Source organism: Bemisia tabaci, chromosome 1 (genome assembly GCF_918797505.1).
Source record: "Bemisia tabaci chromosome 1, PGI_BMITA_v3".
NCBI classification, from domain to species: Eukaryota; Metazoa; Arthropoda; class Insecta; order Hemiptera; family Aleyrodidae; genus Bemisia; species Bemisia tabaci.
The window spans coordinates 74867441-74882786 of NC_092793.1; the positions used below are offsets into that span (position 1 = coordinate 74867441).

Consider the following 15346-nt stretch of genomic DNA (forward strand, 5'->3'; position numbering starts at 1 on the left):
AAAATTGAAGATAATTGAAACGAAGTGAATGTAAGACAATATATTCCCAACTTCTGCTTGGAAAAGTTGAAACTTGGGGCAAATATTTTCTGTATAAATGACCTAACTTGACGTTGACTAAGTTTAAACATTTTAAAAAATATAATCACTCATGTCCGTTAAAAAGTTTGGGTTTTGGACTCGTTCCACCCGTTTACCATCCCACCATCATCAGAGACTCCCATGATCAGCCAAGCGGTGAACAGGCAAAACGCGTATGAAATCGAAACTTTTGACAAACAATGGTGATTATGAATTTCAAAGCATACTTTATCATCTTGAAAAGTTCGTGAATTTTCCTCCCTCTACACTTATATTTTACAAAAAAAAAGAAAGAATGAGAGAGACAATGCGCAAAAACTGCAAAATTTCACCGGATAATGTAAATGTTCTTAGGTCTTTTAATTCAAATTTTTCAAACAATCCACAAAAATTTGACTCGGATATAATCTGCTACTTTCAGTTTATTGTTATAGACAGACACATGGCATTATCCCTGTCTAGTCTAACTTAAAGGACCTCTGAAATACAACTGATGGCATTTACATTTAAATGAGCACTCTTGGTCTTTTCACACAGGGCTGAGTTTTTGGATTTGATTTGCATCAAAGCCTTCATTTGTGATTTCTGTATATCATACCGTTTTTCATAACCGTTGATTGAGTGACTACCATCGTATCGCCGCCTGAATCGTGGAGTTCCTGCTGCCGGGAAAATTGGAGGAGTTGACGCTTGACTTCTTGGAGATGAGTTGAAGAGAAGTTTTTTGCATATATGAGGAGAATGGTTATCTTGCGTTCCAACGATATAATCGATGATATCTTCGACAGCTGCTTTGAAAGACTGCAATCAAAGAGAAAAACATTTTAGGTCAATGAGGCATCAACCAGAGTTGAAAGAGAAATACTAGTCAATCCTTAACTTCTGTTCTCTTACTAATGTATGATAAATTAGTGTTTTGAGAAAAACTAGTCATTGAACACCTAACTCTACTTGATAAGACTCCAAACCTTTCAGTAATGAAATCAGACCACCAAAAACTACAACAGATGATTGAAAGTAAATATTAGGTATTACCCTCATAAAGTTCAATATTTCTAAGCAAAGACTAAGATCAGAAGAGTACCTGAAATTTTTCATCAGACAGGTAATCAGTATGTTGAGGATCGCATGCTACGACAAGATAGTCCAGTCCCTGAGTCGCCCATTTTGGTTTCAGGCCTCTACCCTGTTCGCAACGCTCTTTGACGAAATTGATCCATAAGTTGGCCAAACCAATTATACATTCCGAAAACTGAGTATGCATACAATTTGAGGTCATTCGAAAAACTTCCTTGTAATACTGCAACACACGAAAAAGCACAATGAAAAATAATTTAATACATCACTAGTTCATCAGTGTAGTCAGTAAAAGAGGTGCTTTCAAACAGAATTGGGGAAGACAAAGCACTTCCAGCCTCTTTTGTTCAGTTAAATAGGTAGTTTGAACTTTTCAAAGCTTCGAAACTCGTTTCCCCTTAATATTTACTTTAGAGACACCTATTTCAAAGGCAATTCTTGGATCTTTCAACAGACCTCTTATGTTTCAAAGATAAATGAAACCATAGAATAACCTACCTCAAAAGCAAACTTAAACAATTGGTTGAGTACTTCTCGAATTCGAGACCGCAAGGCACAATTTTCAATTTCGTCCAGGGAACTAGGAATAACGCAGGAATTTTCTATTTGCTTCACTACATATTTTATTGTCACGCATAGAGTGCACGTTTCTTGCTGAAATCAGAAAAGGATATGGATGTCAGAAATATTTTAAAAAATGAAAACGTTATGACAACTAGAATTTGAAGGATAAAATACATCAGAGACACACCACAAATATAAGACTTTGCCTGGACAGGTAGATTTGTTTTGGATTTTAGCCAAAGTGGTTCTGCAAACAGAGTACAGTCAGTTCAACAAAATAATTTAGGCTTGCTTGAAACTAATTGCATGAAGCAAAAATTAAGGCTGTCAAATAACTGCACACAAGTTCGCCAGAAGTTTGTTGAAGTTGTTCAACCATAGTTATTTCTTGGAAATTAGGAATATTTATTTATTGGTGGCAAAGAAAAATAACAAATGACTCTTCAAAAACAAAGCAAATTATACAAAAAAGATGTTATGTTTCAAATTTTGCACATTTTTGCCATTGAAAGCTAATGTAGCATAATGTTGCAACTAAGCATATTATTTGACATGTTCCTGATGAACATTTTACATTTTATAAGTTTTCACTGCTGAATTGGCTGGTAGAAACTGGTCACCGAGAAATTTATAATTTTTTATCTTTTATCTTCAGGAGTAGTTTCAGTAGCCAGTATTACTAACAGGGCATTGGCATTGAGTAAAGTCAGCCGATACTTTATTAGATTTATTAAGAGTTTTGATCAAAATTTAATGTAAGTAAAATAAATTAAAACAAAGATAAACAGAACATGAAAAAATTAATGAAAAACTGGAAACTGCAATTACAAACAAATTAATCAATATGATCAATATACTGAGAAATGACCCGACGATACTTGACATACTTAAAACAACGGATTCTTGAACTGTAGGGCCCAGGCAATTCTACCAACCAACAACACTCCAATCAACATATTATTTATTTATATTATTGTCAATTGTCATCATTAAATTTTTGGTGAATTTCCAATGTTTTCAAGATTTTACTAAAATTAGATTAAACTAACTTTACTAAACTTCGATATTCAATGACTGCTTACCTTCAATTGAACAAGGGCATCTGTAATCACATTGTAGTGTAGAGAAAGTCTGGTGTTTTCTTGATCAACATTTTCGAGGTCTTTGCGTAGAATTTTCACAAGACATATGGAGCGTAATGCTCTTTCTCGCGTTATGCCAACTAAAGACTGAACTGCTCTGAGCGCTCGGAACATTTCATGCCTGTAATCAAAATACATAAAAGTTATCTACTTTTAGCTCACGGCAGGACAAATTTCAATGGCAAACACAAATTGTAAATGTTAAAAATCGACTACATACTCTATTATCCTAAAATTAGAAATATTGGCTCCTGCAAGAGGGGAGAGACAAAATTTCCAATCCCTCACTTCAGGATAGGCAATCAGCTTTTACATCTACCATTTAAAAAATTTAAAAAAAAATTCCACTCTGTTCCAAGACTGATACTTAGATTATAGCTATTTCAGGTTTGCTAGCCATAAATCTAGTTTGCAAACATCTAAGGACACAATGAAACGAAAAATGAGCCAAAAATGAAAATCCTTCTTGAATTGCATGGCAACTTGAGCATTAATGATAAATTTATTCAAAGCCGTTTCACTCATAAGGTGTCAACCACAGTTGATACTGAAACACTTAAGTGTCAAGCTACCAACAAGTAGTGGTAGTGCTTCATGTATATTTTTAGTAATAAGTAAAAGTTACTTTATTTCTGATGGACCGGCATTTTTCAGCTTGCTGACCAATTCATCCACACTAGAGCGAAAAAGGTTGTCAATTCCTTGGAAAATTGTTCGAGCGACAAGGCTGTAAAGAGAACGGAAGAACAAAACATTTTACACACTGACTAGAATAATGAAAAGTCTGACATCACTTACAAAAAAGACATACATCTACCTTTCTCGTTCAAAACATAAAGCACAACAGGTCTTCTACACTGATTTTCTTTCCTTTAATTTCCTCAAAACTTAGACTACATTTTTCGCAGTTTCTCCATTCTGAACTTGGATTTTTCGTTTTTCTGGTAGGTTTTTATTCCACTTAAACAAGTTTATTACATATCACTGAACTCACTTGCGCTTAGATTTTGTAACAGGTAGACGCATTTTACTGGCTTGCACTCCGACATCCTTAGCATGCCCCATTACATTAAATGTGCATAATGTACATTTTTAGAACTATTGCTTGTGCGGATCTCAGAAGAATTTATTCTTATTTCACTTTCAAAAGAAAGATCTTAGAGAATTAGTTGCTGAGGGAAGGGCGGATTGAAGTCATAATTTTGCATTTTAAATGCTTTTCATAGATTTTTGAGAGTATTAGAAATTAAGAACTTTGATAGAATTATTGTAAACGTAAACTGCTGACAGCAATTCAAAATAAAGTGGTGATTCTCAAGATGAGTCTTACAGGGATGTTATTAAAAATATACTAAATAAAATGAAAAAAGAAAATTCTTACCAAAAACTACTGCCCACCAGGGCTAAACCACCAGGAATGTGAGGAGAGATATTTTTGGCAAAACCCCATTCTTCTTCCAGAACATTCTTCCAGACCTGCTCTTGTTGAATCATAGACACCCACTGATACAGATATTTTAAATAGATCTGGAATAAAAAATGAATTTAGATGATACTGTAATTTAAATGAATAAAAAAAAAAAAAATAAAAAATAAAAATAAAAATAACTCCAACTCTTCAGAAATAGAATGATGAGTCAGTCAAAAAGCAGACTACATGCAATAAATTAGGCAATGTAACAGAATTAATGATTGGATTCTTAAAAAAATGAAACTTACCTCTAAGACATTCTGCGTTGTTTGGTCAAACGAGTCAATGTACGAGTCGACCTTAACATCTGGGGGAGCACCTCGGGTGGCTGCCTCAAACTGCTCCAAGTAATGTTTCCGAACGGTTACAGCGAGCCTCAAACCTTCTTTCAATTCACAGATTAACTAAACAGAAATGAGGAGGGAAAATGAAATCGACTGAAAATAATAGAAAAGAGGAGGAGGTAGAACTAAAAAATTAAAATGCTCCTTGCGCAGAATAAAAAAAAAAAGAAAAAAAAAAAAAAAAAATTAGGAAAAGCGAATTTTACATTACTTGCATATTTTCTGTACTCGATTCATTAAATTTTGAGAAAAGTTTGAAAAAGATGTAAACGTGAGAATGAATGGAGGAACAAAAGGGAATCAGAAACCTTAAACTTGGAAATGCTATATTTTAGAATGTTAGATGATATTTAGAATCTTCTTGGTTATATTATTACGGTGATTTTGACCAGAAGAAGTGAATGAAATTAAAAGTTAACAAAAAATCGATAAAAATCTATACTTTCATTTTTTTAAAAGCTACCAGTCCAGTAAAAAATGGTTGCAAAAACGTGGCCGCAACGTTACTGCTAAAACTAATATGACAACATTTTAGTAACATTTGTTTTGGCAGTTGCAAGGTCGAGGAGACAGTTGGACATGCCCTTAAATGCTTAGAGGCGCAAGTCACTGACGAGTGATTATGAGAAAATTTTGGCTTACACAACTAAAAGAAAACCAAATACACTACAATAAACAAAAAAAGTGAGTAGAATTTTGAGCTCATACCTGGCGAATACTCAACAAACTAGGTTTTTCCGGTCTCATATTAAGCCTCATCAACAGAAAAGTGTGTATCACGCACAATGGGATTCGGGCGATAAATAAGAAACAAGAACGGTATCCAGGTAGGCATAATGATTGGGCTTCTTCACTGCACATACCGTGTCTTTTCAGTTCAAGCTCTTCACTAATATCACAGTTGTCGCTGGTGTTCTCAATTTTTTCCCACTCCTAGTTCAAATGAAACAAACGGACATAAATTAACAGAAAGAAGGGATTACTCCTTTTTTACAGAAATATGAAATGGCATTCTGTGGTTGATTTCTGATAATAAGTCAGGAATACAGGTTATAAAATAAAAATGAATTTGAAAATGAACTTGTTTGTCTAAGTTTTGGTTTTAAATTTATCTTGAAATTTTCGTCATTTTGTACTTATTTTTCAGAAGCTAAAAAATCACTTGAGTATTTTTTATTTTTAAACTTTACTTTCTTGATGTTCTTTTGCTTACCTCAAATGGTATTATTGACCTGTACCAAGCTCCAAAAAGGAGATTGTATTAAAAATAAAATAATTGAATCAACCTACCTCTTCGGTTAATTCCATTAGGGACCATTTAATTTTTTGCAAAACAGTATTTTCTAATTTTTCGATGAAATTAAATGCTCTTTTGATTCCTTTGGTTTTTAAGTTGTTCTTGATGTACTTCCTGGGGGGAAAAAACATACAAAAGTGAAAAATAAGCTTTAAAAAAATCTTCAAATTTGCCAGGTATAAGATGAGAATTTTTTTGAAGGAATGCTTTCCTCATTTCGAAAACTGCCATGGACTCAAAAAAGGATCTTAAGAAAAATCGAGGGAACATTTTATCTAGAAACGAAAGTTGAGAAAGAGGGTCTTAAACATGTGCTCTTTCATTTTAGCCATTTTTGGTTTTATTTAGGCACACACATCAGGAGATAAAAATTAGATTTTTGCTAAATTAGGGAGACCTATATTATTCTAATGAATTTTTAGAAATCACTATGACCGCATCAAAAAAGTCTGAAATATGTATTCTCTTCAGTAAGCAACTTGCGAAGTTTGTAACAAGATTTTTCAAATTTCCAGTGTCTGTGGGTAGTTTTTCTTCTTTGCTAGCGACCAGATTAGCCAAGAAAGAAATGTTAGAAAACCTAATTTGAATAAACAAACAATCAAGTACATTTTTTCTCCCTCGTGATTCCTATCATTGTTAAGCATTTTTATCCTCCTCGTTCCTTTGAAATACATACAGAAAGTCTGTAGCAGTTTGCTAGGTTGTTCATCTATTTCAGTTAGATTTTTTTGTGTCTCTCTTTGGGCCACCCCACTGCCGACCATTAAGAAATACTGAAACGCCAATGCCATTGAAATGAGCTGATGTACTTTCAAATTTGGCAAAATCACAAGACATGATGACAAGATAGAAAAAAAAACTTTTCTTTTTCTTTCCTAACCTCCAAGATTCCATCTGCATTAGTCCAGCAGACATAAGATTTAGATGGTTAGCGCCAGAGTCGTTCCACGGGCATCTTGAGTAATCCAGTTTCGAAGTCGATTTCAAACATTTTCATGCAGGCATTTTTCCCGTGAAATTTTGGGGAAGAAAAAGTGAACAGAAAAAAGATATTTAATTAGACTTTATCTATTTACCCATTCATTTCATGACTTAAGAACTGATAAACTTTGGTTCATCTGTGTAAAACCTAGGAAAATGAACGACAAGAAAAACTACATACCTGTAGGCGCTCATTGGGAATGAGCACTTGAGATCTTGCGAGGGATTATTGCCATTCTCGTGAAAATGCTGGCGAATATCAGGCAGCAGGTTGTAATAGTCTAATTCATATTTTTTCTCTCCTACTCGGTAAAAATATAATCCAGAAAAATTATATTCAAAGTCTTCGTCAGCGGTTGTTTCGTCTGAGTGATTTGAAGTAGCAGGTTCTGATGGGTCGGTAGACATTGACAAAGAGGATCCATGACTATCGCTACTCACAGAGCTACAAAAAAAAATAAAATAAAATAAAATAAAAAAAGAATGGACAAAATCATAAGTGAACAGTTTTAAAGGTTAGATGGCAGCTAAAACTTTAGGTGAAGCACCATTGATTATTCAAAAATTTGCTTTGGGCATATAGTGCTTCCTTCCTAAATTCCACATTCCTCCCAAGGATGTTTAAGTTCTGTTGATTCAATTTAGACTTGACACGGATTCAATTTGACGTTGTAAATAGAACACACGGAGTTGAATTGGCGCATTTATACTTGATTCAATCACTATTGTATCCAGTCGTGTAGACAAGGAAGGCGGGGTCCAGGGGTCTGGACCCCCCCCCCCCCCCTTAGCCTCGTTAATTTTACCTCTTTTTTTACTTTTGGAGAGCAGACATAAAATATTATCAGGGACATACAAAAAATAATGTAAATGGACCCTCGCCCCACTCCCTTAAGGAATTCCTGGCAACGCTACTGATTGTATCAAGCGACATGACTCCCAGCTCTGTACACAGATCAGAGTAGTACCTGACAAACTCTTCTTTCGGAGCTCAACATATGTCACTACACTCCCGTGATTGACATTTTCTTTGATAAACAGTGCTAATACTATGTGAAACATGAACCCAAACAAGAAAAAACATAAAAATGTGGCCCGAACTGTATGTTATAAGGTGGTGACATAGTGCTGGGTGTGAAATAAAAATAGTGTGGACCTAGCACTGTTTTACCACCTTGTTACATAAACGCTGACCTAGCTTCGATATAATTGCATTTGACACATTACTGCCACATTAAATTCGCCTCTAGTGCAAACACAGTCAGCTTAACACGAATTCTGAACATGATGTTCATCCCTTATGAGACAAAAAATCATCCAAACGACTGACTTTTCCCCCTGTTGATGTTCAGATTGAACCATATTATCATTTTAACGCTTACTTTTTTATTTTATTCATTCATTTTTTCATACTCCAATTTGTACAACTTACAGCATAAACAAAGAGTGAATCATAGAAAAAAAAAAAAAAAAAAAAGATAGCTGAGGCTAAGTTAACGTTTCCATATTTTTAAAGTGAAAAGTAATTTTTGCACAATGCAAGGTATTTTAGCAAAAAAGTGGATACTTACTTTAAAAGTTGCTTTGGATTTGAGAAATTCAGCTCTTCTGCCTGAATCAATTGTCTGCAGAGGATCAGAAATTTCAGTCTCATATGCTTGATTAGATTGTACCATAAACACATGGTCTGGAATATAGAAAAAAGGAAAGCAAAAAAATAAATAAAAAGATTAAAGTTGAAAAAACCTGGAATAGAGTCATATCATTGTTTACTTAATTACGCTTTGCCTTCTGGGTATTTATCATTTTACAGAAAATTAATTGAGGATTTAGAAAATTTATAGAAATCCTAACCCTTTCAGCTTACGAACAATCTGACAAATTTTTCAGGGCGAATGGGAGAGGGTGTTATCTCAAGAATTCAACAGTTTAGTTTGAAAGGTTCCTGAGCCACTTGATTTAAAAGTGCTTGAAAAATGTAAAGCTCAGCTCAAAGTGACAAATCATAGTGAGCATGCAAAAATAGAATCTTTATCTACGGTTTCATTCTTTTATTTATTTTGTTTTTTCAACGGATGGTGTGATTATGAGAATGACGCTAGATACTCCACTTGAAATCCTACATTATTTGGAGATAGCTTGGCCACCGAGATAAGAACTTGGAAAAATATGAGAGGTCCTTACACCTTCCACTTTTTGCAGATTTGCAAATGGAGATGAGCCCTAGAATTTAAACAGTCATTCTATCCAGGGTTGCCAACAAATTCAGAAAATGACATTCCCTGATTTCTCTCACATATTTTGGTAAAATCTCCTGACATGCTGGATAGTTAGGAAGTTAGTTAGGACTTGGCATTTACCTTCAGAACATCATGGTTCTATACATAGGTAGATCATAAACATATGAAAGCATAGTTAGAGTCCCACTTGGCAATGATGCTCTTTTTACAATTACAGAGAATTGTGAAATATCTATGTCAAATCCGAGGCCGAAAGATTGAACGGATGAAATTGGAATCAATCAAACTGCAATTCATGTTGCCTAATTTCCTCTAATTTTTTTATTTTTTCTTTTAATTTTTTTTTTCACAGAGAATTAAACAACATAATGCCTCGACACTTTCTGTACATTTATCTTGGCTAATGAAAAATGTACGTTGAAAAATAAAATATAAAAGGCAACTAGGCAATGTCTGATGTAGTTAGATTAATTCCAGTTATATCTGACCAATTGGACTACTTTGTGTAATTAGGAACTACAGTTTCTGGCTCATATGTAAAACACCTATCTGCATAGGAAAACTAATAGCGCATATGTTGTTTCCATAATGAGCCAGAAAATGAAGTTCCAAATTGCAAAATGCAGACCAATTGCTCGACTGAATTTAAAAAAATTGCACACTTTGATGAATAGATGAACATTTGGACTGAATTCAGCAATTAGAAACTAAATTTCTGGCTCATCCGTAAAAACACTTATGTGCAAATGGAAACTGATGGTACATATGTTGTTTCTAGGCATAGAGTACATAAAGTCGTAATGTAATTGGGAGAGCTGGCGCCACTTTTAAGCATTTTCCATGTCCCGAATTCCGAGACTCCTGTGTGACGCCGGGTCACTTTTTCGATACATTATCGATTGTTTGCGATACACGGGTACCTGGCCATCCGATGACAACAACAACAACAACAAAGGAGATAGGAATTACCACATATTCCATACCGCCATTTTGGATCGAAAATGTATCGAAAAAGCGACCCGAACTCGGCGCACACCGGGTTCGGAATTCGTCGAGTAGAACATGGCGCCAGCTCTCCCATTTACATTACGACTCTATGTACTCTATGTTTCTAAGTTGAGCCAGAAATTGTAGTTCCAAATTGCAAAATGAAATCCATTTAAATCTCTTGCTTTGGTTCCCAACCTTCTGTTAAATTCTACATGCTGGTTGATAAGTTGTGCAAGAAGAATGTACTTCTAGTAGCAATATCAGCAGAATTGGAAAAAGTAAGTGATTGAGCAGAAAGATTAAAACATATTTAAACACTGAAACTTGAAAGAGCCTTACCTTGACTTTGGCAGTGAACTCTTTGCTGACATACAGTGGATAGTGGATCCCGAAAGTTCGACTTGAGGGATAAAGGGCTGCTGCATTTTCCAGTTTAAAAAGAAGGGATTCTATCCGCCGCAGGGCTACATTTTGGACCTCTTGACAATTCGTACAGAACATTTTGAAACACCACTTTGAACAATGCGATTTACCATCTAAAACAATGAGATGATGAGGATGAAAACCAGCTTTTAACTTCATGCCTTGGTATTTTCATTTTTATAAAGTTTAAAATAATTGTTGCTCAAAAGTACAATTTTTGAACTGAAAACTGTTATAGCCCTGTTTGATTTGACACTTATCAGTATATCTGTAAGTGCCAATATGTAAGAAAACATTATTTTTGTAAGTGATACCAATATCTCAATGAACCATGAGACTGGGTGTAAACTCAAGTATAATAATAAATATGACCTCATCAAGATTTTATGTAGAACACAATTTGTGCAACGAAAATTACTGGAAGTAACTCCTGATGAAGATGTTAACTTGATGTTAACGAATTCAAACTTCTCGTCCCTGAAAAAACCATAATCTACTTGAGTTTGGCTCCACACTAAAAATTACCATAACAGTCTCTGCGGTATGAAAATTATTTTGTCATTCTTAAACTGTTGCTTGTTTTTTACATTTTGAACAACACAGGGCAGGAAAGGAACACTGATTGATTCCGTAGCAAGCCAAAACCATTAGAAAACGTGATTTGATTCTTGTAGACTCGGAAATTTTTTGAGAGCAGAAATTTAAATTGTTTCGTAACCATTACTGAGTAAATACGTTAATATCTTGATAAGGAATTGACTTCAGTAATATTCGTTGCATGAATCGTGTTCTAAGTAAAATTTTAAAGCAGAAATATGCAAGAAAACTGAAATTAGTGCCTTGTCTGGTGGCCCATTTTTAGTTTTTCAGAAATCGGATCCTTTTTCCCATTGATAGTTACACATATTGATGGCTAGACTTAAAAAAACTTACATCTCAATTGTGATGTTTTAAAACCTTCACTCCAAAATTTGTTCGAAGGAGAACAAGCCAACTTTTTTGCTCATTTTCATGTAATACTTCACGGTTTCCATTCTTCATGTGCCGATTGCTTCATGTTCTCATTCTTGGACTTTTCCGGCTTTATCCTGACTCCAAATATTCGAATTCCCAGACTTTCCCCTTTGTATGATGAAAATGTATTGGAAGAATAGAAGAATACAAGACAGCAAGATTATACAGAATAAAAGGACATGTCTAAAATTCTGGCCCTCACCATTTTCTGCATCTGTAACTACAGACTTTTCATCCAGCCTGAATTCCATGATACTTTTAAGTAAATCACCAATTCCTTCTCTTTCTCTACAGAAAAACTGATCCTGCTCACTGGGCGTGCGATCTGCCAAGTATGCCCGAAGTTCCAACCAAAGCAAGTCTTTCAGTTCGCTCTGCCAGACGTCATTTTGTGGCATACATGTTTCTGCATCCAGCATTTGCTGTGTATCATGAGAAGGGACAAAAAAACACACAATAAAAGTACACTATTCAGTATTTTAAGAGGTTAAATTGGAAATTGAAACAGTGTTTTGAAAATTATGATATTGATTGGATCAAAAAGCCTGATATTTATAACTATGGTTGACTATTTAGCAGCCACTAAAGTTAAAATATTACGAGGAGCAAAAGCTCGCCAAGAATAATAGACGTAATAATTGTTATGCAGGACGCTTGCTTTGGGACGTAACATTAAATGAAAATAAAGCACGGCATAATAATGATAAAATGTGTCAAGTAGACACAAAAAGCTGATCTTAATCAATATATGAATGTTGGATGATCCTGTTCAATTACACTTTGTGCGACTGATTATCTTCGATACAACAAAGATCAGATTTATCTTGGATCACTTTTAACCACTTTTGCAGTATGAAGTCATAATTTGATGGCAATGGTAAGGATTAAGATAAAAGCAAACAAGTAGACATAAATAGGAAAAAGTGAAAATTGCCAATGAGATTTCAGCACCCTATTTCATACCTATTCTTAAAACAATTGATTAAACGCCACCCGACACAGATGTCTCAATAGAGAATTTGCAGGTGTCTAAAATTTGATGAATTTCTGGTTTAAATAGAAACTACAAAGTGAACTGAACACGAGGATACCCTTGGTTCATGAATTGAACAGTTATTTGAGAAGATATGACAAAATGATCAAATCTGCTAAAATACGTGTGTTTAAATGTGAAATTCTGCCTGATGACATCAGTAGGCGGTGCATTTTTTCACTTTTAAATCTATTTTTATACTATTTCCCATATCAGAAAAAAAACTATAAAAAATACTATGAAATCAGCTCTTTAAGCACTTTCAGATGAAGCAATAAAAAATTTGCATGCAAATTCTCCATTGCCTGAATTTAGACAATTGCGATTTTCTCAGGGATGATAGAGGGTCTTCCCAGACACTCAAAACTGGTCATATTTTTTGCCTAACCCCCAGGGAAAAGGGGGGAGAGGGGGTCAAAGTCAAAACCTTTAAATTAGCATAACTTCTCAACGGTTTGTCGTAGAAAGATGATCTTGGTGTCAAAATTTCCAGAAAAATGAGAGCTTTCAGAATGTATGTATGAAATTAATTAAATTTTAAAATTTGACCCACTTTTGGGGCATTTTACAAGGTCCCCCTTTCGTAAATTTTCGTTTTTTGAGATTTTCGGTTGTTCGGTTCGCACGGATTAAAACAAAAACAATTTCAAATGAAAGTAGAGCGTTTAAGCTTTAAAACAAGCCCAAGATGATCTTGGGGAAACGATTAGAAGCGGAGTTATGAGTCTTCAAAGTTGACGCGGCGCGCGGGAACCTTGTATGTTCCGAGTCTCAAGGTCACCTGCGCGCCCCGGATTGCCTGCAGGTTGCAAGTTTTTGTGTTTTTATGCTTCTGTAGGTCATTTTTAATGTAAATCATTCAATGAAGATAGTTTAATCAGAATTTTTTAATTTTACACAATGGGCCTTCGGCGAGGTACACCACATTAACGTCAAAAAATTTTAACTGCGTTTCAAATAGCCCCCTCAAGAATAACTGAGACTTGTTTTGAAGCTCAAAGCTCGTCTGCTTCTACGAGAAACTATTTGGCTTTACCAAGTGAGTTCCGTCAAGCGCTGTAGCTTATAGCTCAATTAAAAAATTTTAAAATTAGGGGTACCCCAAAATTTGGCATCAATGGGTTATAATTTCTAAATGGTTCAGTTCTGTATGGAGCATATGTATATTTGAACTGAGGGTCCATGGTTTCTTCTAAATTATAAGAGCAGAATCGTCATCGTCAGCAAATGTTTAATGAGGTATGATGGACATAATGGTTGATACTCTAAGCCCCCTCTCGCTCCTCCCGTAAAATTAAAAAATTTCGATTATTCTATCTTCATTGAATGATTTACATTAAAAATGACCTACAGAAGCATAAAAACACAAAAACTTGCAACCTGCAGGCAATCCGGGGCGCGCAGGTGACCTTGAGACTCGGAACATACAAGGTTCCCGCGCGCCGCGTCAACTTTGAAGACTCATAACTCCGCTTCTAATCGTTTCCCCAAGATCATCTTGGGCTTGTTTTAAAGCTTAAACGCTCTACTTTCATTTGAAATTGTTTTTGTTTTAATCCGTGCGAACCGAACAACCGAAAATCTCAAAAAACGAAAATTTACGAAAGGGGGACCTTGTAAAATGCCCCAAAAGTGGGTCAAATTTTAAAATTTTATTAATTTCATACATACTATTCTGAAAGCTCTCATTTTTCTGGAAATTTTGACACCAAGATCATCTTTCTACGACAAACCGTTGAGAAGTTATGCTAATTTAAAGGTTTTGACTTTGACCCCCTCTCCCCCCTTTTCCCTGGGGGTTAGGCAAAAAATATGACCAGTTTTGAGTGTCTGGGAAGACCCTCTATCATCCCTGAGAAAATCGTGCGATTCCGTGTTTAGGCCGCAAAGAGCTAAAAGAGACTACGTACCTGTTTGATGTGCTCTTGTCCATATACTTTGTCACAGTTCCCTATTCGTAAGAGCGTCTGATGAAAATTCAGCCTGTCTTGGTTGACGGCTGTATCTATGTTGCATGGAACATTCTGACCTGACTTGCGGCACAGCACTAGTTTTGAGGAAAGGCACATGAAGGGTTTGCATGTTTCCACCTGTAAGGTAAAAAGTGAAGAATTGCAATTGATAGTGACCATCCTGATTTTTCAGTGTTGGAAAAGCTGGGTTTCAGGGTGCTTTGTGGCACAAGTATTACAAAAAGGCTGTCCTGTAAATACCTGGTCTAAGGCTGTATTCCAAAAACTTGTTTGCCTATCAAGTTGATAATGGTCTCATTTGAAATATAGAGTAAAATGCAGTGGATTGAGACCAGGATCAACAGGATTGCATTTTGCAAAAAGGAACCACTAGCATTGCAATGATGCTAAGATTGTACAACTTCATCCTTTGCGATAAAATTGCAGAAATTGTGAAAAACTATGAAATTTAGATGGTAATTTTTTTCTTAAATTTACAGTTTTTAGCGAGTAAAATAGAAACCATTAAGGGATAATCGGGTTTTTCCTCCGAGACAAAAGAAGTTGCACAATCTTAGCAACATTGCAATGCTAGTGGTTCCTTTTTGCAAAATGCAATCCAACAGATCTGCAATAGAAAATGGTAACCCAAGTATTAGGTGAGGCATTCTGGTCAGCTCTTGACCCCCGCTCCTCCTTGTAAGGTACCTTTGGGACTAGCCTACCCCCCCCCC

At 35.2% G+C, this 15346-nt stretch overlaps 1 protein-coding gene across 3 annotated transcripts in view; it reads right to left on the reverse strand.

Annotated features, from left to right (window-relative positions):
• The window catches only part of Mekk1 (mitogen-activated protein kinase kinase kinase 4), a 35500-nt gene that overhangs the window by 9575 nt on the left and 10579 nt on the right, over window positions 1-15346 (reverse strand). For all 3 annotated transcript variants that reach the window (XM_072306163.1, XM_072306164.1, XM_072306165.1), the window contains 14 exons: window positions 14571-14750; window positions 11830-12049; window positions 10530-10726; window positions 8532-8647; window positions 7142-7405; window positions 5970-6090; window positions 5388-5612; window positions 4584-4739; window positions 4246-4391; window positions 3490-3591; window positions 2805-2985; window positions 1657-1812; window positions 1166-1381; window positions 680-882 (listed from right to left, as the gene is read on the reverse strand). In XM_072306163.1, the coding sequence (XP_072162264.1) occupies window positions 680-882; window positions 1166-1381; window positions 1657-1812; window positions 2805-2985; window positions 3490-3591; window positions 4246-4391; window positions 4584-4739; window positions 5388-5612; window positions 5970-6090; window positions 7142-7405; window positions 8532-8647; window positions 10530-10726; window positions 11830-12049; window positions 14571-14750 (2483 nt within the window). The remainder of the gene's footprint in view (window positions 1-679; window positions 883-1165; window positions 1382-1656; window positions 1813-2804; window positions 2986-3489; window positions 3592-4245; window positions 4392-4583; window positions 4740-5387; window positions 5613-5969; window positions 6091-7141; window positions 7406-8531; window positions 8648-10529; window positions 10727-11829; window positions 12050-14570; window positions 14751-15346) is intronic.